General features: G+C 47.7%; 1 protein-coding gene across 6 annotated transcripts in view; it reads left to right on the top strand.

Annotated features, from left to right (window-relative positions):
* The window catches only part of CPLANE1 (ciliogenesis and planar polarity effector complex subunit 1), a 1,992,329-nt gene that overhangs the window by 1,906,372 nt on the left and 63,584 nt on the right, over positions 1-22,373 (top strand). For all 6 annotated transcript variants that reach the window (XM_069221234.1, XM_069221235.1, XM_069221236.1 and 3 more), the window contains one exon: positions 12,070-12,147. In XM_069221234.1, coding sequence (XP_069077335.1) covers positions 12,070-12,147 — 78 coding nt within the window. The remainder of the gene's footprint in view (positions 1-12,069; positions 12,148-22,373) is intronic.

Below are 22,373 nucleotides of genomic sequence, written 5' to 3'. Positions count from 1 at the left end.
CTGGACCTGGCACAAGGTGTAAGCACCATCAGGTACCCACTATAAGCCAGGCTAGCCTCCTATAATCATCTGTAGCATGAGTTAGGCCAATTACAATGGGACACAATGTATATTGTATAAAGATGAATTAGTAGAACTTTTGTCGTCAGAAAGTCATCATCCTGGGGTGTCAAAGGTAACTCACTGTCAGTAATTCTACCCTTTTCATCCATTGTAGTACACCAGTATTGCTATATTTTTATGCATTTCCAGATTGTATGAAAGAAGGAACCCTTTTGCATTCTGGACATGTGAGTGATGGGGCTCTCCACATTTTCTGAAGCCTCCTCCTGTTATAATATGACTTTCATAGAATTTTTACTTGTATTGGGCATAGACTCATTTTCATTGTCTTTTCTCTACAGTGTATCAGGGCTGCCTCCCAGTCTGTCTTCTATTGCCCTAATATCAGTTTTCCATCTGAACCTCAATTTTTGCAGCCCATCTGGCATATTACTGTTGAGGATGTTGATATGTGGATGAGATTTCCCACCATATTAACTCCCAGCAGCAGTCTTTTCTCCAACGTGGAACATTCACTGATCTCATTTCATGCCATTGTCTCCACCTGGAAGGCATATTTCAACTGGGCATATTTAACCAGTTGGCCATGTTATATTCATTAACACCTTTGTTTATACAATTAGAAGTGAAATTGGGCAGTATGAAGAGTATGTCTTCTTGGGTGTCCATGCCTTTTAAAAAAATATATATTTTATTGTTTTTTTACTTGCCAATGACATTGGTGTATTGCGTTCCCCAACAAATTTCCACTACTCCCCCCTCGGTACATGCATTTACATTTTCAAAGTAAGAAATAGTGTGCACAGAGTCCAAGGGCTCCCCTTAGAGGTGAGATAGGGGCAAAAAGAGATCATTCTAATGCTCTTTTTTTCTGGTAGTGTGGTTGAGCAGTAGGCTTATCAGAGGGTAGTGTTAAGCATTTGTTGTACACACACAGGCAATAAATGAGGAACACACACTCAAAGACTGGTTCCAGGCCAATAGGTTTTTATATAGAAAAATATATTTTCTTAGTTTATTTTAAGAACCACAGGTTCAAGATTTACAAACAATACTTTAAATGAAAGGTATTTCACTCAGGTATTCTAGGAACTTTGAATAATCACAATAGGATGTACAGTTTTGACAAAAATGGCAATAAGCTATTTTTAAAGTGGACACAGTGCAAAAATCAAAAGTTCCTGGGGGAGGTAAGTAAATGTTAAGTTCACAGGTAAGTAAAACACTTCCAGGGTTCAAAGTTGGGTCCAGGGTAGCCCACCGTTGGGGGTTCAAGGCAACCCCAAAGTTACCACACCAGCAGCTCAGGGCCGGTCAGGTGCAGAGGTCAAAGTGGTGCCCAAAACACATCGGCTTGAATGGAAATAAGGGTGCCCCAGTTCCAGTCTGCCAGCAGGTAAGTACCCGCGTCTTTGGAGGGCAGACCAGGGGGGTTTTGTAGGGCTCTGGGGGGGTGGGGGGGGACACAAGCAGGCACAGAAAGTATACCCTCAGCGGCACAGGGGCGGCCAGGTGCAGAGTGCAAAAAGGCATCGGGTTTCTAATAGGAATCAATGGGGAGACCCGGGGGTCTCTTCAACGATGCAGGCAGGCACAGGGGGGGCTCCTCGGGGTAGCCACCACCTGGGCTAGGCAGAGAGTTGCCTGGGGGTCGCTCCTGCACTGGAGTTCGGTTCCTTCAGGTCCTGGGGGATGCGGGTGCAGTGCTGGTTCCAGGTGTCTGGTTCCTTGTTACAGGCAGTCACGGTCAGGGGGAGCCTCTGGATTTCCTCTGCAGGCGTCACTGTAGGGTCCCAGGGGGGTCAACTCTGGCTACTCACGGGCTCGCAGTCGCTGGGGAGTCCTCCCTGTAGTGTTAGTTTTCTGCAGGTCGAGCCGGGGGACGTCGGGTGCAGAGTGGAAAGTCTCACGCTTCTGGAGGGAAACGTGTGGTCTTTAAAAGTTGCTTCTTTGTTGCAGAAAGTTGCAGTTTGTTGAACAGGGCCACTGTTCTTGGGAGCTTCTTGGTCCTTTAGATGCAGGGTAGTCCTCTGAGGCTTCAGAGGTCGCTGGACCCTGTTGGATGCGTCACTGTTGCAGTTTTCTTCGTAGTAGGGAGACAGGCCGGTGGGGCTGGGGCCAAATCAGTTGTTCACTTCGTCTTCACTGCAGGGCTTCAGGTCAGCAGTCCTTCTTCTTCTTTAGGTTGCAGGAATCTATCTTTCTCGGTTCTGGGTGCCCCTAAATACTAAATTTAGGGGGGGTTTAGGTCTGGGAGGGCAGCAGCCAATGGCTACTGTCCTTGAGGGTGGCTACACCCTCTTTGTGCCTCCTCCCTGTGGGGAGGGGGGCACATCCCTAATCCTATTGGGGGAATCCTCCTTCTACAAGATGGAGGATTTCTAAAAGTAAGAGTCACCTCAGCTCAGGACACCTTAGGGGCTGTCCTGACTGGGGGGTGACTCCTCCTTGTTTTTCTCATTATGTCCTCCAGCCTTGCCGCCAAAAGTGGGGGCAGTGGCCGGAGGGGCGGGCATCTCCACTAGCTGGGATGCCCTGTGGCGCTGTAACAAAGGGGGTGAGCCTGTGAGGCTCACCGCCAGGTGTTACAGTTCCCCCAGGTCTCATGCACATATGCCCTCACCTGTGGTATAGTGCACCATGCCTTAGGGCTGTAAGGCCTGCTAGAGGGGTGACTTACCTATGCCACAGGCAGTGTGAGGTTGGCATGGCACTCTGGGGGGAGTGCCATGTCGACTTAGTCATTTTCTCCCCACCAGCACACACAAGTTGTGAAGCAGTGTGTATGTGCTGTGTGAGGGGTCCCTAGGGTGGCATAAGACATGCTGCACCCCTTAGAGACCTTCCCTTGCATCAGGGCCCTTGGTACCAGGGGTACCAGTTACAAGGGACTTACCTGAGTGCCAGGGTTGTGCCAATTGTGGAGACAAAGGTACAGTTTAGGGAAAGAACACTGGTGCTGGGGCCTGGTTAGCAGGGTCCCAGCACACTTTCAAATCATAACTTAGCATCAGCAAAGACAAAAAGTCATGGGGTAACCATGCCAAGGAGGCATTTCCTTACAGTTCCCAACAGTGTCTTATCGCTTCCCACTCCAGTGGTAGCTGCTGTTTTGGCTTCTTGTGGTTCAGTAATATACCCAGTATTCTGTCTGGTGGGCAATTTAAGGGGAGTCGTAGTTCATTTACGACTGGGGGTTTGCTAAGGAATTTTGCTAGTCATTGTAGTTGCCCTGCCCAATAATATATCTCCAGATCTGGGGCAGCTAATCCTCCTTCTGCAGTGGGCCTTTGGAGGGAGTGTAATGCGATCCTGTGCCTACCCGATCCCGAAATAAAATTCATAGTCATAGACTCTATTTCCCTGAACACTGCTTTCGGGATTATGAGTGGGATGGTGGAGAAGTAATATAGCATTCTGGGTAGCACTATCATTTTAAGCAGGGCAATTCTTCCTGTGACCGTCAGGGGTAGTGTCTCCCAGAAGCGCATATTGGCTCTATTCCCTCTGATTGCTCCTTGTATGTTTCCTTCTAGAAAGTCTTCTATTTTGTGGTATATATTTACTCCTAGATACTTAAATGAGTTCAGGGACCAGGGCAAACCCCTTGTGTCGTTAGGTTCAGGGGTGTCCTTGAACACTGGAAAAGTTGAGGATTTCCTCCAGTTGATTTGGATTCCGGAAGCTACTCCGTAGTTCTCCAGCATCAACATGGCTCCTGGCAGATCTATCTCCAGGTTTCGGAGGAAAAGCAGCATATCGTCTGCGTAAAGGACGATGTGATGAGTCCAATTGTTGATGAAGATGCCCCTGAAGTACTCTCCGGTTCTGGCCATTTGGGCTAGGGGTTCTACCGCTATTGCAAAGAGGAGGGGAGATAGTGGACAACCCTGTCTTGTGCCCCTACAAACCCGGAATGGGGCGGATATAGTATTGGTTGTTCGCACTCTTGCAGTGGGGTTAGTATCCAGAAGTTTTTTTCCATCTTACAAATCCCTCACCTAGTCCTAGCTTTAGCATGTTCTGCTCTAAGTAGTCCATCCTCAGGCTATCGAAGGCTTTCTCAGTGTCCACTGAGATAATCGCCGCCTACAACATTGTCGGGGGTGTAGAGTGGAGAACCGATAATAAGAGCCTAATGTTTTGGGCAGTGCTACACTGTGGAATGAAGCCTGATTGATCTTGGTGAATTAAAGACGGCATCTGAGGAAGGAGTCTGTTAGCTAGTATCCGGCTTAATATTTTGTGATCTATATTAAGCATGGACAATGGGCGGTAGGAGCGGACGTCGGTAGAGGGTCTGTCAGGTAGGGGTATCATAATGGCTTCATTGATTGATTAGGGTAGCTTATTGATGTTCCATGCTTCCGCGTATAGTGTGCAAAGGTGTGGGTCAAGTAAGTCTTGGTATAGGAGAGAGAACTCCAAGGGTAGTCCATCTGCTCCTGGGACCTTGCCCTTCGCCATGCTCTGGATCGCTGTCATAATTTCTACGATCGATATAGGTGCTGCTATGGCTGAGCTCTCCTCAGAGCACAGGTTGGGGAGGGTGAGCTCCTCCAGCTCCTGCATCTGGGAGATGCGTAGTGTTTCGGCGGGAGGTGCGTACAATTTTGTATAGTATTTAGCGAAGTTGGTGTTTATCTCTTTTTGGGTATAGACGCTCTTACCGGGGGCTTCTGCAATTTCAACTATGACTGTTTGTTGTTTTGGGGGTTTAGCAAGCCAGGCTAGTAGGGCGCCTGCCTTATCACCTTCTGAATGCTGTCTAATTAGGTATTGCTTATAGTAGAATCATGCTAATCTGTTGTTTGCTTCAATTATTTTGGCCTTGGTTTTGTGTAGGGGGGGGGTCAGGTCAGGTTGTGTAGGGTGCCTACACTCTGTCTCTGAGGGGGCCTTCCAGTTTTTGGAGCTCGGTATCTATTGATTTCCAAACTCCTATATTTTCAGTGATACAAGTGCCCCGAATTACTATCTTGAATGTTTCCCATTCTATGGATCTAGAGGTCGCCGTTCCCATGTTTTGTTTAAAAAATGTCAACAATGGCTGCGGGTAGTGTGTATTTAAATGCTTCATCCTCAAGCATTTCCACCCGAAGGCACCAGGTTGGAATCGTTGGTCTCCCACTACCCCATGATAACAAGAGCATCAAGGGATTGTGAGCTGATATTGTACGGCCAAGGTACTCGCCGTTACCACGTCATTTTGAATTTCGGGGAATACTAAGAAGGTGTTGAGCTGTCTCCCAATTGCCAGTGGTGTTGCCAATCAGTGAACGATTTAGCGGATTTTAGGGTCTGGGATTGTGATAGGGGCGAGTGTGATCTATCTTGGTTAATGTTTGCTATGCAGTTAAAGTCACCCCCAATTATATTTGAGCCTGCGAGTAATGGGCCTATCTCTAAGGATAGCTTATCAAAGAATTTCCCCTGGTCGTGATTTGGTGCATATATTCCGCCTATGGTTACTTCTCTTCTCTCTAGTCTCCCGGTGACCACTACATACCTTCCTTCCTTGTCCATGATCTTGTGAAGTACCTGGAAGGGGACCCCCAGGGCGGACCCAAAGTAGTACTCCTCTTGCATATGCTGAGTAATTAGTGGCAATTATTTGACCTCTCCATCTTTTTTTAAGAGCGTTAACTTCTTGTTCCACTAGATGGGTTTCCTGTAGAAGAACTATGTGTATCCCTCTACGTTTGAGGTAGCTGTGTATTTTGTACCGCTTGGACATATTATTTAAGCCTCTGACATTCCAGGTTTTATTTTGTACTGTGTAACCATGATCTTGGTGTTTCTTGTTTGTGTTGGCTAGGGTGAATGTGTGTGTTGCGGTGGTGGAGTTTGTGAATTAAAAGGCAAAGATTTACTTCGAGAATCATCAGCTTCAGAAGTGATATGTGCATGAGTTACCCCTTTTTCTAACTTAACAAATAAGTCTCCCAAATCCCTCTCCCAGGACCGGTCACTAAAACTTTCCCCGTCCAAACCATTGTAACTTATCATAGTTTCCTATTGGTGGGTGACACGCCAGAGACCAAGAGCTTACACTCTAGGCCGTTCCCGGGACCCTGCAAGGACATGACTGCAGCCCAGAAAGTTTTAATTGGAGTTTGCCGTCTTTTGTGGTTCTTATATGTACTTCTTCTGTCCAGTTTTACAAGTTAGTTATGTTTGAGGTATTACCCATGAGATTTCAACTCATTCGGTGGGGCGTCAAATAATTTCTTCTGCTGATCTCGGGGTTATTTTTGGTAGGCTTGTGAGGGTGCCCCGTGATGAGATTGATGAGCCCTCGCAACTCGAGTCATGGTCCGAGGTATCACCAGAAACCTGGGAGAGAGGGAAGTCTCCACCACTTAATGCTGCTGCTGCGTCCACTGCTTCGTGCATTTCTTGGAGAGTTTGGTGTTTAAGGGGTGCAACCCCCAAGATTTGTTTGGTGGATCTACCACGTTTCCTTTTGGGTGGGCGAGGAAATCTGGGCCATTGGCCTAGTGAGGTAATGTTCAGGGACTCCAGCCAATCTCCTAACAGTTGCGGTGATGTAAAAAAGTGTGTTTTGCCTTCGTATTCTACTCTGAGCTTGGACGGGAAGAGCATTGTGTATTTTATGCCCTTTTCGTGTAGAGTGCGTTTGTGGTCGTTGTAGGAAGCTCTCTGGATTTGAGTTCATTTGGTGAAGTCCGGGAAAACCATGATGCGTTGGTTATTTAACGATATTTCACCTTTTAAGCGGGTTTGCGAGAGGATGTAATCTCTGTCCTTAAAGTGTAATAGTTTTGCCACTATTGGTCGTGGTCTCGTTCCTGGGGGAGGTGGTCTACTAGGTAATCTGTGGGCTCTTTCTATCGCAAAAAAACGATGAGAGGCCCTCAGGGGCCACAGTGTCTTTGAGACAGTTTTCCAGGAATGATTCCATGTTTGCCGCCGAGGACTCCACTCACTCCGGCACCCCGACCAATCTAAGGTTGCTCCTACGAGAGCGGTTTTCCGGGTCTTCAGCCCTGGCTTCTAGAGCTTTGATTCGGGATGTGAGATCAGCTAATTCAGTAGACGATGCCTTCTGCATTGACATCACCATTTCTAGTGTCCTTTCGGTCACTACCACTCTCTCCGTATGTTTATGGTGGTCATCTCGTAGCAGTGATAGATCGACTGTTAGGTTATCTATTTTTGTTTGAGTGCTTCGCGGGATTCTCTGATGGCCTGGAGGACTGTGTCCAGTGTTGTTTCCTGATGTGCCGGGGCATTTTGTGGGGGTCGCGTTTGGAGATTGTCTGGGCATCTTTGCGGCTGTCGTGTCTTCTAGTTCCTGTCCTTCAAGCTTTTTGGATTTGCCCATTATTTTTGCCCTAACGTGAGAATATTGAAGGAGGATTCTTCAGTTGAGGTGGTCAGAAGCTCTTAAACTTGAGTGGTTCTACAGGGCGAACATCAACGCACTCTTCGATGCTCCTGACCTGGTGTCTGGGCAGGGGGGCGTTAATACCGTGTGGCGGGGTCAGGGTGAGTCTTTCCTCTTTTTTTTTTGTTGAGGCTTCTGTTGGGTGTCTGGTGATCACCGGCCGATGAAGCAGAGGGGCTAACCCCCGCTGGTGCCCGCTCCTCCACCAAGACCAGTGGGCGTCAGCCAGTTGTCAGCTCGTGAGCGCGCCTCCACTCCAGTTTTTATGGGGGTTGACGCTCCACTTGAGGGGACTCTTCTTTTGAGTTTATACGGGCGGTAAATGCCCTGCCCGCTGGATCGGGTGCTTTGTCTCCCCTTCTTATTATTAATTTTCTTCCCCCCTTTTCCTCCTTTTAGTTAGCTGTCGCCTCGGAGCCCATTGGGGAGTTCTGGATTCGGCCACGACTCCTCACCTTGCTAGAGCCGCGGGCTGTGGATCTGGCTGCTGGTCGCTGCTTTAATTCAGAGCGGCTGCTCCACCTCCTTGCATCTGCGTCGCCTTGTCCGTTCTCCGCACTAGGACCCTCGCGCGTTCAGTTTACCCTTCCCACCAGGGGGGGTAATTGTCCTACCGGCACTTCTGGGTTGCTCTGGCGGGGCAGGAGCGCTGGTTTCGCGGTCAGTGATACCCGATCCGTCTCTTCACGTAATAGCTCCTCAGGTGAGCTGGCATACAGATGCAGCCGCCATCTTGGATTTAGGTGGTCACGGGGAACACTCGTGGGTTTCTCTTCAGCCGCCCGTTCAATTCAGCTAGCACCGATCCTACTACCGCTAGGCAGTTCTCCGGTGCAGGGGCCGTGGGTTATTGAGCAGTCTGGGCTTATTTGAAGCTGGGATCTGGCTGGGTCCCGTTCCCGGCCCGGAGCATCGCGCTAGGCGTGCAGCTTCATCGGCTGCAGGCCACACCCCCCCTTCATGTCTGGTGTCCATGCCTTTTGTATTACTGTGATGGTTCCATGCCTAAGATCCAGTGGTAGTATTCTCACCTGCTGAGTTGCCACATAAAGCCAATTTAAGTGTGCACTTGGGACCGTAGAGAGTTTTTATATAGCTCTATAAGTAGCCCCTTAGGGCCAGGGATTTTCACACTTTTTATTTTATTGATAGCTTCATTGTCTTCATCAAGTGTGATTTCACTTTCGAGTTTTAGGCTATCTTTGTCGCTTAGTTCTGGTAATACCAAGGTCTGTGAAAATTGTTTTCTCTCTTTACTACTATTGAGGCTTTCTGGCTTATAAAATGCTGTGTAGTAGTGGAAAAAAAGGCACGAGTTATATCTTGATCTGTTACTCTTCACTCCCCTATGTCTTCTTCCACTTCTCTCACCCACAGGGCTTCCTCCTCTGTCATAATAGGCCAGGACAGCCCCAGCCTTGTCCCCACCTTATAAAGTCTTCCAGCCTATGCTGGTTCTTCTGTTTGATTATATTTTGTACCTTGACCATCAATAACGTTATGTAGGCTTCCCATAACACTATGGGGGACACCATTGTTCTTCATTTTCGTGAAAGTATATCCCTGAGACTGCTTTTATCTCTGTTACTAATGCTAGTTCCCACAGCTCCCATGCATTTAATGTCCAACTTACCATCCTCTCTCCTACTCTCCCTTCCAGTGTCATTGTCATCAGAAATTCTCTATGCTTGGAAGTCTATGTATTTCACATAGGGAATTTCCTTCCTTGGGATAAAAAAAATCTAATCTTTAGAACACTATCTTTCTCCATGGTATTTTAGTTTCAATATATATGTCACCCCCATGGCTCTTGTGGATGGTGTGAGTTGTGTGTTTTATGGTGGGCAGGATGTTGTGGTGGCAGTTCTGTCCAGTTCTGGCTTCAAGACTTTGTTAAAGTCACCTCCCAGAATGTGTAGTGGAGAGTCAGTCTCCAGGAGCATGTGGTCTATTTTCCCCAGCACCCTCTGCTGCAGTATGGGTGATACATATACATTAATCATTGCTTCACTCCATCTCCCCTATTCTCCCCGTATTCCAATAACGCATCCCACAGAGTCTATCCATTTATTACTGATTTGGAATGTTGAGTTCTTTCATTTGCAGTATTGTGACCTCTCCCTCCCAGATCTCTTTGCGAATCCCATGTGAGCCAGCGTTTTATTTTGAGCCTTCCCCAAAAACCCACATTCAATGCTTATGAAGTGTGTTTTTTGGAGCAATTTGCTATCTGGGAATTCAAGTATTGCACTACCACTCCTCTCTTAACATTTATTTCCCAGCCCACTTTTCGAAGATAGTATTCTGGGCTCATTGCATTGCTCAACCCTGTCTCTTGTTCTATTGTACGGCATTATATTTCTCTGTTAGATCTTTCTGACAGCCACTACAGGTATGTGTTATGAACTGGTTGGATTAGACAGACACATTTGAAGTATCAGATGCAACATAACTTTTTTCTCTTCCCCCACCTCACTTCTCCTGTGAAACCTCATGAGCCAGAATTAACTCAACACCTAACTGTAAAGGTCTGTAACCCCTCCTCCCAAACCTCTCTTCTCGACAACTGTTACTGTAAGTAAAAACATTGTCTCAGCCACTCGATTTATCTGGAAAATTATTTTTATCAAACAGGCGTGCAAATTTGTGTAGCCCATTCCAGCCTGTCTTATAGTGTCCATCCCAAACCCCTACCACTTGTCTCTGTGCACCTTCTCACAACATGGCTTCACTGGCTCACTGCATGTTACCCGCATATCTTCTATGAGGAACACTCTCTGAAGCATTATTTAAAGTTTCTCCGGAGTGCTTCCATGTTATTTGTTTGTTTCTCGATTTATTTTTGCCTCCTGTGCATTCCCTTGTTTTATCAGTCTTCTGATTAGTCTCCCCCTCCGAGTTGTCACGTTCACTTCCACAAGTGACTCTCTACATATGTGATTCATCTGTTGTGATTTTGTTTGTCAGCATCTAGTTCATATTTGGTGCTTGATGAAACTCCACTTTTCCTTGGGGCTTACTACTGTCTTCATTTGGGTTGGGTTGTGCTAGTGTTGTCTCGACTCATTGACCTGGGTGGAGGTGCGGCATACTGTCCCCCAATCAAGTCCGGCCTTTATTTAGTGTGTCAAAGACATGGGCCCGTGCTTCCCATGCCACTGGATTCAAGCTAGCCTGGCTGATGAGGGGTGAAACCCCGAAACCGGTCCCAGGATGCTTGTTTCCAGTCCAGGGAAGACCTTGCCTAGCAGTTCGGGCTGGACTGTTCCCATGGGGAACAGGGTCAAGACTGATTTGCATATGGCTGGGTCCAAACTGGAATGGCATGGGCAGCAAATAAATGATGGATTTAGGCCCAGATCACTGTACTGGGGGTGAATGTATGACAATGTTCAGCATTCCGTCCATCACTTGTTGTTTTTGCATCATTTCCCTCTATACCTTCTGGAAAGCAGATAAATCAAAGGTTGTTTTGGCAGGATCATCTTTCTGCATCCTGTACTCTCATTGCCAAGTCTGTAGAAGTATTCCCCAGTGCCAGCACTGTTTTTTTCCAGATGCTTGACAGTATCCTCCAGCTCTGAAATTCATCCTTCCACTCCATTTACTGTCCCAGAAACATTTCTAAGGCCCTGTTGAAGCAGTTACCTCTTCTCCTCTCTGATTTTTATGCTTGAGGGCATCTTTGGAGCTTTGGATTGCTTGGAGGATTGCTCCAGTCACCACTGTTTGTGCTGCTCTGTCCTCCTCTTCAACAGCATTGCTAGTGCCCCATGGATTTTTTCAGTACATGCTGTGATCTTGTCAACTCCGCCATCTCTATTCTGTTGCTGGAGGTGTCACCTTGCTCTGGCAGTGTCACATCAACCACAACGGGCTATGCTACATGTTTGAATGATGGGGTGCTTCTATTGACTTTTCTTGGTAGTTTCTGAGGGAATCTATATTCCAGTGCGGCTCTACACACCTTGTCAGTTAGCTGTGAGTGGATGGGTTCAGGATTACTGACGGATTTGTTGCAGGCCAGACGCAGCTAACACGGTTCATGTTCGCTCAGCCATCTTGCTTGCCATGCCCCCCAGAGGTGACCCTTATAATGAACCTGGAGATTTCACTCCTGCAGTGTTAATTTTAGTCGAACTTCAAACAGCATTTAACAAATATGCTCATAGGCAATATCAACGTGTCCAACTAGCCTGCATTACTTAAAGCAGGGTCTTGTTGGCTCTATTAGTCCCTAAATCCCAAATTCGGAGCAGAAAATATAGTCGCTTGACCTATGACATAATAGGGTAAATTTTACAATGTAGCCATATGCAGTATGCTGTTTGGTCAGTAGTGTGGATTTTGTTGGCTTGTTGTTAGCTTGTAGGCAGACACATAACAAATGTCCCTGCTGGTCACAACAGGAAGATGCATTTGTCCTGAAGACTTTCCTCTATAAGATGTCCTTGCTAACTGTCTGGCAATGTTTGTGGGATGTACATTTGTAGAGATTCTGGCAAATGAATTACTAATTGTTACATGTTTAATTGTGCGGTATAGTGAGATTATCATATATGTTGGTAAAACCGGTCTTGACATTCGTTTTACAGGACCTTGGACATTACCAAAGAAAATTCCTGATTCCAGAGCTCAAAGTGCAACAAGCTACTCTCTAAAAGCTAAAATTGGTAAGTGATAACCATCTAAAATAAATTTACAGTGTACTAAATTTAGGTGTTTATTGTTATATTGCTTTTAGACTAATTTAATTGTTTTGGAACGTTTCCACTGTGGTTAAGCAATCAGGCACATTGTCATCATAAAATGTGTGCCATTGCATTTCCTCTCTAGGGCCTTCGATATGAGGTCGGCAGATTGTGATATGGTATATCCGAGTGGTGGAATTCCCCATAGTACATCCACACCAAAATCCAGTGGTTATGAGGTTTCTTCCCATAATGGGGAACAACCACATGGCCCCAGAAATACCCAGACCTTATCCATATGATTTTCATTTATTCCTGCGAGAAAACTGTGGATAGTTTTTGTCTGCTCAGTGCAGGCTAAACGTGTCGTTGGGAAAGCTTGTTTGGGTGAGGAGTCATGTTTTGAGCAGGGGCACTTCAGGTCAGGAAAAGCATGTTCTGCTCCTCCTGTGCTGTGGCGTGGGCTAAGAATGAGGTAGGTCGCTCAACCCCAGGCTGTAATTGGCCCCAAGGAGAGGGGGGAAGGGGCTTTGGAAGAGGTCGGGCTGGGTCCAACGCCCCACATACAGACACAGACTCACACAGCATTTCACTACGTCAGCACCTGATGGAACCATGCCCGGTGTTTACAGGCCCAAAAATATTAGTTCTGTGGTGTGCAGACCCATAATAGCGTTGTCAGTAACACCAAACCACAAAAATTACAAGTGAAAAAATTCTACCCAGAGTTATTGCTCCAGGTGGCAGGGACGTCATTTGGGGATCACCAGGGGTCATCGCTGGGATCCCTAGCAGCTCCCTTTTGACGCCTGGCAATGGTCTTGTCACCCCTGTCCTCTGAGGGGAGTTATGCAGCGCCAGGAAGAAAACCGGTTCTGCTCATGGCAGCAGCTCACTTAGATCGTAACAATTGCAACTTGTAACTGTTACATTTCACAATGGAGTGGATTCTCCACACGAAGCTTGAGTTGTAACAGCCTTGCTGCACGTTGATTGATGTATTACTATACCAGGACTGAAGTAAATAGCAGAGCTGCTAGTGAGGCATCGTGCTAGCAGATCAGTAGTAGTTGCTTCGGGTCAAGAGTCCCATAGAAGAGCTGCACATAGGTCCCCATACTGGAATAGGTGGGGGCTGCAGGTCAGGAGGTGAATGGCAAAGCTGTATGTGGGTCCCAGTATTGATGTAGTGTTTGTGTGAGGGTAAGGAATATGAGAGGCTGCATTAACATCTGTATCCGTCTCCTTTCAAGTCCACTGCTTAATGTATATCAGTCACGAGAGGCTGAATGGAAATTAATAAAAATGTTTGCATTTCGTATTAACAGCCCGGTCACACAAGAAAACATGGTCCATTCAGCCCCTATCACCTTTTCACCCAAACCAACCTGTAACCTACATAGAACTATATCTGAAAGAGACATCTAGTCGCAGATTCCTTATTTTAGAATCATCCCCAGGCATAAACCTGGATCCGGAAACTTTTTTCCCATAGCATGTCTGCACATTAGAAGAAGGCTTTGCCCGACTCTTTATCTATGTCGTCCACCGTATGTGAGGTCAGCAGAGTCCCTTTAACCCCCAAGACAGTTCCTTCTGTTCTGTGTTTGCAATACTGATCTGTAAACGGTTGACTGGTCGTTTTTGGCCTACTTAAACAGTTTGATTTCTCCTGTCTCCTCGGGGTTCAAGCCCTGTGGGTCCTCTGAAAGACAAATTTCGGCTACAGACCCCCACTCTATTTGTATGTGGTTCCTGGGCGAGCACCGTGATGCAGAAGAGTGCGAATCCTGTCATCCGCTTTGGCCGAAAGCTCAGAGGGAGCATTGTATGAAGCTTCTGCCAGCACGGATGTTGGAGTCTTCCCGGTATCGACCAAGATCTCCTTCTTGTATTAACGTCTGGTTGCGGGCCAGTTCAAGGAGTCATTCTCGTGGGCACCATTCTCCATCGACAAGGTAAGTCTTGACGCAAGCGGACTTCACAACATATGGCCTTTTAGGGGTCGAGTCTCCCTCCTTTCCAGGGGCTGAGGTGACTCTAAACCAGATACTTGAATATTACATTTCCCTTCTGTAGGAAGTTGGCTCTGTATATACTATTTCAAAGTAAGAAATAGTGTGCACAGAGTCCAAGGGTTCCCCTTAGAGGTAAGATAGTGGCAAAAAGAGATAATCCTAATGCTCTATTTTATGGTAGTGTGGTCGAGCAGTAGGCTTATCAGAGGGTAGTGTTAAGCATGTGTTCTACACACACAGGCAATAAATGAGGAACACACACTCAAAGACAATTCCAGGCCAATAGGTTTTTATATAGAAAAATATATTTTCTTAGTTTATTTTAAGAACCACAGGTGCAAGATTTACAAACAATACTTTAAATGAAAGGTATTTCACTCAGGTATTCTAGGAACTTTGAATAATCACAATAGGATGTACAGTTTTGACAAAAATGGCAATAAGCTATTTTTAAAGTGGACACAGTGCAAAAATCATCAGTTCCTGGGGGAGATAAGTAAATGTTAAGTTCACAGGTAAGTAAAACACTTACAGGGTTCAAAGTTGGGTCCAAGGTAGCCCACCGTTGGGGGTTCAAGGCAACCCCAAAGTTACCACACCAGCAGCTCACGGCCGGTCAGGTGCAGAGGTCAAAGTGGTGCCCAAAACACATAGGCTTGAATGGAAATAGGGGTGCCCCGGTTCCAGTCTGCCAACAGGTAAGTACCCGCGACTTCGGAGGGCAGACCAGGGGGGTTTTGTAGGGCACTGGGCGGGACACAAGCAGGCACAGAAAGTACACCCTCAGCGGCACAGGGGCGGCCGGGTGCAGAGTGCAAACAGGAGTCAGGTTTTCAATAGGAATCAATGGGGAGACCTGGGGGGTCTCTTCAACGATGCAGGCAGGCACAGGGGGGGCTCCTCGGGGTAGCCACCTCCTGGACTAGGCAGAGGGTCACCTGGGGGTCGCTCCTGCACTGGAGTTCGGTTCCTTTAGGTCCTGGGGGCTGTGGGTGCAGTATTGGTTCCAGGCGTCGGGTTCCTTGAAGCAGGCAGTCGCGGTCAGGGGGAGCCTCTGGATTTCCTCTGCAGGCGTCGCTGTGGGGGCTCAGGGGGGTCAACTCTGGCTACTCACGGGCTCACAGTCACCAGGGAGTCCTCCCTGTAGAGTTAGTTTTCCGCAGGTCGAGCCGGGGGCGTTTGGTGCAGAGTGGAAAGTCTTACGCTTCCGGTGGGAAACGTGTGGTCTTTAAAAGTTGCTTCTTTGTTGCAAAGAGTTGCAGTTTCTTGAACAGGGCTGCTGTTCTCTGGAGTTTCTTGGTCCTTTAGATGCAGGGTAGTCCTCTGAGGCCTCAGAGGTCACTGGACCCTGTTGGATGCGTCGCTGTTGCAGTTTTCTTCGATGTAGGGAGACAGGCCGGTGAGGCTGGGGCCAAATCAGTAGTCGTCCCCGTCTTCACTGCAGGGCTTCAGGTCAGCAGTCCTTCGTCTTCTTTAGGTTGCAGGAATCTATCTTCCTCAGTTCTGGGAGCCCCTAAATACTCAATTTAGGGGTGTGTTTAGGTCTGGGGGGGCAGTAGCCAATGGCTACTGGCCCTGAGGGTGGCTACACCCTCTTTGTGTCTCCTCCCGGTGGGGACGGGGGGCACATCCCTAACGCTATTGGGGGAATCCTCCATCTGCAAGATGGAGGATTTCTAAAAGTAAGAGTCACCTCAGCTCAGGACACCTTAGGGGCTTTCCTGACTGGGGAGTGACTCCTTGTTTTTCTCATTATCTCCTCCAGCCTTGCCGCCAAAAGTGGGGGCAGTGGCCGGAGGGGCGGGCATCTCCACTAGCTGGGATGCCCTGTGGCGCTGTAACAAAGGGGGTGAGCCTTTGAGGCTCACCGCCAGGTGTTACAGTTCTTGCAGGGGTAGGTGAGAAGCACCTCCACCCAGTACAGGCTTTGTTCCTGGCCACAGAGTGACAAAGGCACTCTCCCCATGTGGCCAGCAACATGTCTGGTGTGTGGCAGCCTGGCAAAAACTAGTCAGCCCACACTGGAAGTCGGGTATGTTTTCAGGGGGCATCTCTAAGATGCCCTCTGGGTGTATTTCACAATAAAGTGCACTCTGGCATCAGTATGCATTTATTGTGTTGAGAAGTTTGATACCAAACTTCCCAGTTTTCAATGTAGCCTTTATGGTGCTGTGGAGTTCGTGTTTTACAGACTCCCAGACCACTTCTATGGCTACCCTGCACTTACAATGTCTAAGGTTTTGCTTAGACACTGTAGGGGCATAGTGCTCATGCACCTATGCCCTCACCTGTGGTATAGAGCACCCTGCCTTAGGGCTGTAAGGCCTGCTAGAGGGGTGACTTATCTGTGCCACAGGCAGTGTGAGGTTGGCATGGCACTCTGAGGGGAGTGCCATGTCGACTTTGTCATTTTCTCCCCACCAGCGCACACAAGCTGGCAAGCAGTGTGTATGTGCTGAGTGAGGGGTCCCCAGGGTGGCATAAGACATGCTGCAGCCCTTAGAGACCTTCCCTGGCATCAGGGCCCTTGGTACCAGGGGTACCAGTTACAAGGGACTTAGCTGGGTGCCAGGGTTGTGCTAAATGTGGAGACAAATGTACAGTTTAGGGAAAGAACACTGGTGCTGGGGCCTGGTTAGCAAGGTCCCAGCACACTTTCAAATTATAACTTGGCATCAGCAAAGGCAAAAAGTCAGGGGGTAACCATGCCAAGGAGGCATTTCCTTACACTTTCACACTATGTTTGGTACACCACCTCCCTCTGGAGGTGGGCAGAGTGCCTTTATTGTGTCCACGCTTGCCGGTTCGCCCTTGGCCTCAGTTAGACCTTCAGCTTTAGTTGAGGAAGATGTTACGGTGCCAGTGCACAGCCATTTGGGATTTCCACCTTTGGTGCCCATATTTAATCAGCTGACTCCGGTGACTCCTCTGACGCTGTCGATCGAAGTCATATCCCTCTTTCTATCTGAAGTTGAAGTCAACGTCGAGGCATCCCATTCTCGATGTCTGGTATGGCACCAGTCATGCCAGTAATGCCTGAGCTCCTTCCACATTCTGGAGTATCCCCTCATGCTTATCCTTCTGAGGGACATGGTGGAGAGGTGATAAAGGAGTTGGATATGCATCAGCCTCATAGAGAGGACAGTTGGCTAGCTGACCTAGCTGCAGCTAATGGCTTAGATTCTTCCCCAGCCTCAAGCCTACTTACCTGTTCTGGATTAGATATGGAGACGAGCTCTTCCCTTGCTGACATGCTGAGAAGGGTTGCTTTAGTTTTGGATCTAACACTTCCTTCAATGGAATTAACTTTAGATCCTCTAATTTATGTCCTCTATCAAGGCCATACAGAGGTTGAATCAGTGCTTCCTTACAGCGAACCTCAACGTGATGTTTTGTTGGGGGCTTTGGCTAAGCCTGATACAGGGGCACCTGTTGATGAGGCTATATCTCATAGGCTCTGTCCTGCCCTGGGTGAACCAGCTTGCCTCATTAGACATCCTACTCATCATAGTTTGGTGGTGCAGGTTGCATTAGCCTCTCATGATATTGAGTCTCTTCCACATGTCCCATCTGACAGAGATTCCAGGAGTCTGGATGTTTGTGGCAGCCATATTTTTTTCCTCCTCAAGTTCTGCTTTATGCTCTGTTAATACGTCTTGCATTTCTGGATGTTTCTCACAATCATTATTGGACTCATTGGCAAGCATCTTGCCTACGCTTCTGGATGATATCAGGAGCACTCTTGCCCCAATGATTCAAGACGGCCAGCAAGCAGCTAAACTAATCATTCGCTGCCATATGGCTACTGCTGACTGTGGGTCGGGTCATTGCCTCTTTAGCTGCACTACATCACCATTCATGGTTAAACACCTCTGGAGTTTCGGACGCAGTTCAGGCACATTGATTGATATGCCTTTTGTTGGTGCCCATTGATTTGGTGCATGTGCTGACTCCGCTGTAAGACGTTTTTATAACAGTAGGGGTGGAACAGCAAATTAGCTTGGTTCCTCTCTACCCTTTTGCCTAGTAATACCTCCTGTACTGGACTGTAGGGGGTAATTTGTCTTTACTTGTTTCACAGTTGAGCCATGCTTTGGAAGTGCTGTGAGGCATTTTCAGTTTTAATTCTGTTCCACCTAATATCGGCACCTGGTGAGTGTTCCTGCTTTTGTCAGGTGTTATTTTTCCTTAAATTGTCAAGAATAGAGTATTGGGGTGTATATTACCCTGGAACCCTATAGAGGTTTCATGCCTGATGCTTCAAGGCATGAAATGCTTCAAGACTATTTTTAATACTATTAGTGGTGTGAAAGTGGTAGTTCTCCACTTGAAGTTTGTGTTATATTCCAAAACAAAGCGCGCCAAAGAGAAACGGCGCGCACAGCAGCTGGTGCGAGGCAGGGGGGCTGGCCGAACCCTCGCTAATCTTTGTAAACAAAAAATGATTGCCGCGCACTCCGTTCAGCCACAAGACGCTTTGAAGATTTATTCGGTGCAAAGAAAACAACGCGTTTAGACTTTACAGTCTTCTTTTTAGTTTCTAACAGTCTACAGAAAGTAGAAACTAAGAAGAAGACTGTAAAGTCGAAACGCGTTGTTTTCTTTGCACCAAAATATATATATATATATATATATATATATAAAGAGAGAGAGAGAGAGAGAAATATGTATATTTCATTGGTTACTACATAGTCAGGACCCTAGTGCTCATAGTTTGTGGCCTATATGTGTTGTCAGTATGCTTGACTGTGTGACTGGAGTTCTGCTAACCAGAACTCTAGTGCTTATTCTCGCTCTGTTTACAAATTTGTCACTACAGTCTAGTGACTCCATGTTCCAATTCAGATTGGTACACTGGTCCCCCCTTATAAGTCACTAGTATATGGTACCTAGGTACCCAGGGCATTGGGGTTCCAGGAGATCCTTATGGGCTGCAGCATTTCTTTTGCCACCCATAAGGAGCTCATACAAACACTCCTTCAGGACTGCCACTGCAGCCTGAGTGAAATAGTGCACACACTATTTCACAGCCATTTTCACTGCACCAGGTAACTTATAAGTCACCTATTTGTCTAACCTTAATTTACTGAAGGCTAGGTGCAAAGTTACTGTGTGTGAGGGCACCCTTGCACTCCACATTGTCCAGGACCATTTTCCCGGACTTCAGGAGTGCGGGGACACCATTATAAGCATGCACTACATATATGTCAATACAGATATGTAGCTTCACAATGGTAACCTCGAATATGGCCATGTGAGATGTCTAAGATTGAGAAATTGTATCCCCAATCCAATTCTGGTATTAGGGGGCCAATTCCATTCACCCTTGGGGCTCCACCATGGACCCCCAGTACTGCCAAACCAGCTCTCTGAGGTATCCACTGCAGCCCCAGCTGCTGCCACCTCACAGACAGGTTTCTGCCCTCCTGGGGATTGAGTAGCTCAACTTATGATGAAAAACTTTCAAAACTCTATTCAAATTCGTGCTAATGACTGCATTTACCATGATGCCTTGGGGTCACAAATGCTGGAATGGAAGACAGGGTGCTCCCCATTTTGACTGTTGTAATTAAGGCTCCCGTGAGCCTCTGAGCTGACGAGCTTGGGTGAAGCACCTGTGCGCCTTCTTGAGTGGTACTTAAACCTGTGAATATTTTCAAGGCGGCATTTCAAGCAACCCCGCCAGCTACATGTTGCTCTTTGCTGATGACGGCCAAATAGCCAGAAACACGTGTCTGAAGATACGGCACTCGCCGCACCAACTTATGGTGAAAAACTTTCAAAACTCTATTCAAATTCGTGCTAATGACTGCATTTACCATGATGCCTTGGGGTCACAAATGCTGGAATGGAAGACACGGTGCTCCCCATTTTGACTGTTGTAATTAAGGCTCCCGTGAGCCTCTGAGCTGACGAGCTCGGGTGAAGCACCTGTGCGCCTTCTTGAGTGGTACTTAAACCTGTGAATACTTTCAAGGCGGCATTTCAAGCAACCCCACCAGCTACACGTTGCTCTTCGCTGATGACAGCCAAATAGCCAGAAACACGTGTTCGAAGATACGGCACTTGCCGCACCAACTTATGGTGAAAAACTTTCAAAACTCTATTCAAATTCGTGCTAATGACTGCATTTACCATGATGCCTTGGGGTCACAAATGCTGGAATGGAAGACAGGGTGCTCCCCATTTTGACTGTTGTAATTAAGGCTCCCATGAGCCTCTGAGCTGACGAGCTCGGGTGAAGTACCTGTGCGCCTTCTTGAGTGGTACTTAAACCTGTGAATACTTTCAAGGCGGCATTTCAAGCAACCCCGCCAGCTACACGTTGCTCTTCGCTGATGACGGCCAAATAGCCAGAAACACGTGTCCGAAGATACGGCACTCGCCGCACCAACTTATGGTGAAAAACTTTAAAAATTCTATTCAAATTCGTGCTAATGACTGCATTTACCATGATGCCTTGGGGTCACAAATGCTGGAATGGAAGACAGGGTGCTCCCCATTTTGACTACCCTAAAGCAGAGTACTGGCACTCCCTGTAACACTCTTAAATTCAGTATTTAGGTGGCACCCCTGAACCCATGAATCCTATTCCTGTTGACCTAAGAAGAGCTGTGTAGGAAAGTACCCTCTTTTTGGCATGGTTACCCCCACTTTGTGCCTGCTGTCAGTGTGTTTTGACTGTGTTCACTGGGATCTTGCTAACTAGGACCCCCTTGACTGTGCTCTATCCCCCCTAAATGTGGTTGCATTAGGACGAAGCACATCCCACAGTTGGCATACTGGTGTCCTAATGTAAGTTCTTGATATATAGTACTTAGGTGCCAGGGCATTGCACCACCAGGGGTTCCCCATCGGCTGCAGCATGTATTGTGCCTCCCGTGGGATCCCATGCAAAAAGTGTCTGCAGGCCTGCCATTGCAGCCTGCGTGAAAAGATGTATGCACCCTTTCACCACAGGTTACTGCACCAGGTCACTTGATTCTGCCATCTTGAATCCAGAGTGGGCAGAGGCCCCTGGGAGCATATGAGTGGCCTGGACAGGCAGGTGACGTCACAGCCGCCTTCTGATAGGTGGTCACTCTGCTAGGTGACCAATCCCCGTCCTGGGCTATTTAGGGTCTCCCTCCAGGGTGGGTCTTCAGGTTCGATGTGCAAGACTCCAGCAGGACTTCTCTGCATCGTTTACTTCATTTTCTGGCCACCGTGATTGCAACTAGACCCTCGTGGAACCGACAGCAACTGCAGTATTTCCCTGCTGTGCAAATGTCTGAGGGTGACGAGTCTTCAGCCTGCACAAGAAGTAAGATGGAATCTCACTTGGAGTGAAGGAGTCACTCCCCTGCATCCACTGGCACCAACTGCAACGACTACCGGCTGCATGGATCCTCTCTCTTCCGGAACTGCATGGATCCTGCACCACAGGTGGTGGTCTGGAGTGGTCCACTTGGACCTCTCTGTCAGCTGTCCAACGTGGAAGACAGTAAGCCCTTGCAGAATAGTACCCTTATGCACCGTGACTCTTGCAGCTACCAAGGCTTGTTTGTTCCTCTCCAAGGGATCTTCAGGCTCCGTATACCCCTGGCTTCCAGCACTCTTCCCTGCAAAACACAGTCTCCTGCCTGCTGCTCCAGTGACTTGGTACTCCTCGCCAGGTGTGCTGAGTGGGCCTCACTGCGACTCCTGCGCCTGCTGCCTGTGAGTTGCCTGTGAGGGCTGCATCCTTGTCTTTCGACTCTCCTCACTAATGAGGTCACCTGGGACTCGCCCTGTGGGTTGAGTTCCCTAAACCTTGCTGATCACCAGCAGCTCAGCAACTCTTAATCTGCGACTTCTGCCTTTGCCAAGCTTGTTGGTGGATTTCCAACACCACTGACTGACTACAACTCTTCTTCCGTTGTGGGAAATCACCTGTGTCACTTCTGGGACTCTTCTCCTGCTCCAGTGCTGCACAGCTGACTCCTAGTCTCCACCATCGACTTGGTCCTGCATCTCCAGAAGGGTGGGTAGTGGCTCCTGTCCCAACCGGACACTCCAACTTGAACTGGACTTGGTCCCCTTCTTTTGCAGGTCCTCTTCTGTCAGGATCCACCTTTGGTTTTTTCCAATCTTGCTTGGGTCTTGCACACTCCTTTTCCAAAGTTTACTTGTGAGTTTGGGGGGAAAACAGGTACTTACCTCTTCTCTCCT

This window comes from Pleurodeles waltl, chromosome 1_1 (assembly GCF_031143425.1).
Source record: "Pleurodeles waltl isolate 20211129_DDA chromosome 1_1, aPleWal1.hap1.20221129, whole genome shotgun sequence".
In the NCBI taxonomy this organism is placed as follows: Eukaryota; Metazoa; Chordata; class Amphibia; order Caudata; family Salamandridae; genus Pleurodeles; species Pleurodeles waltl.
The sequence above is the reverse complement of the archived record's forward strand: the minus strand, read 5'-3'. Positions and strand labels throughout refer to the sequence as shown.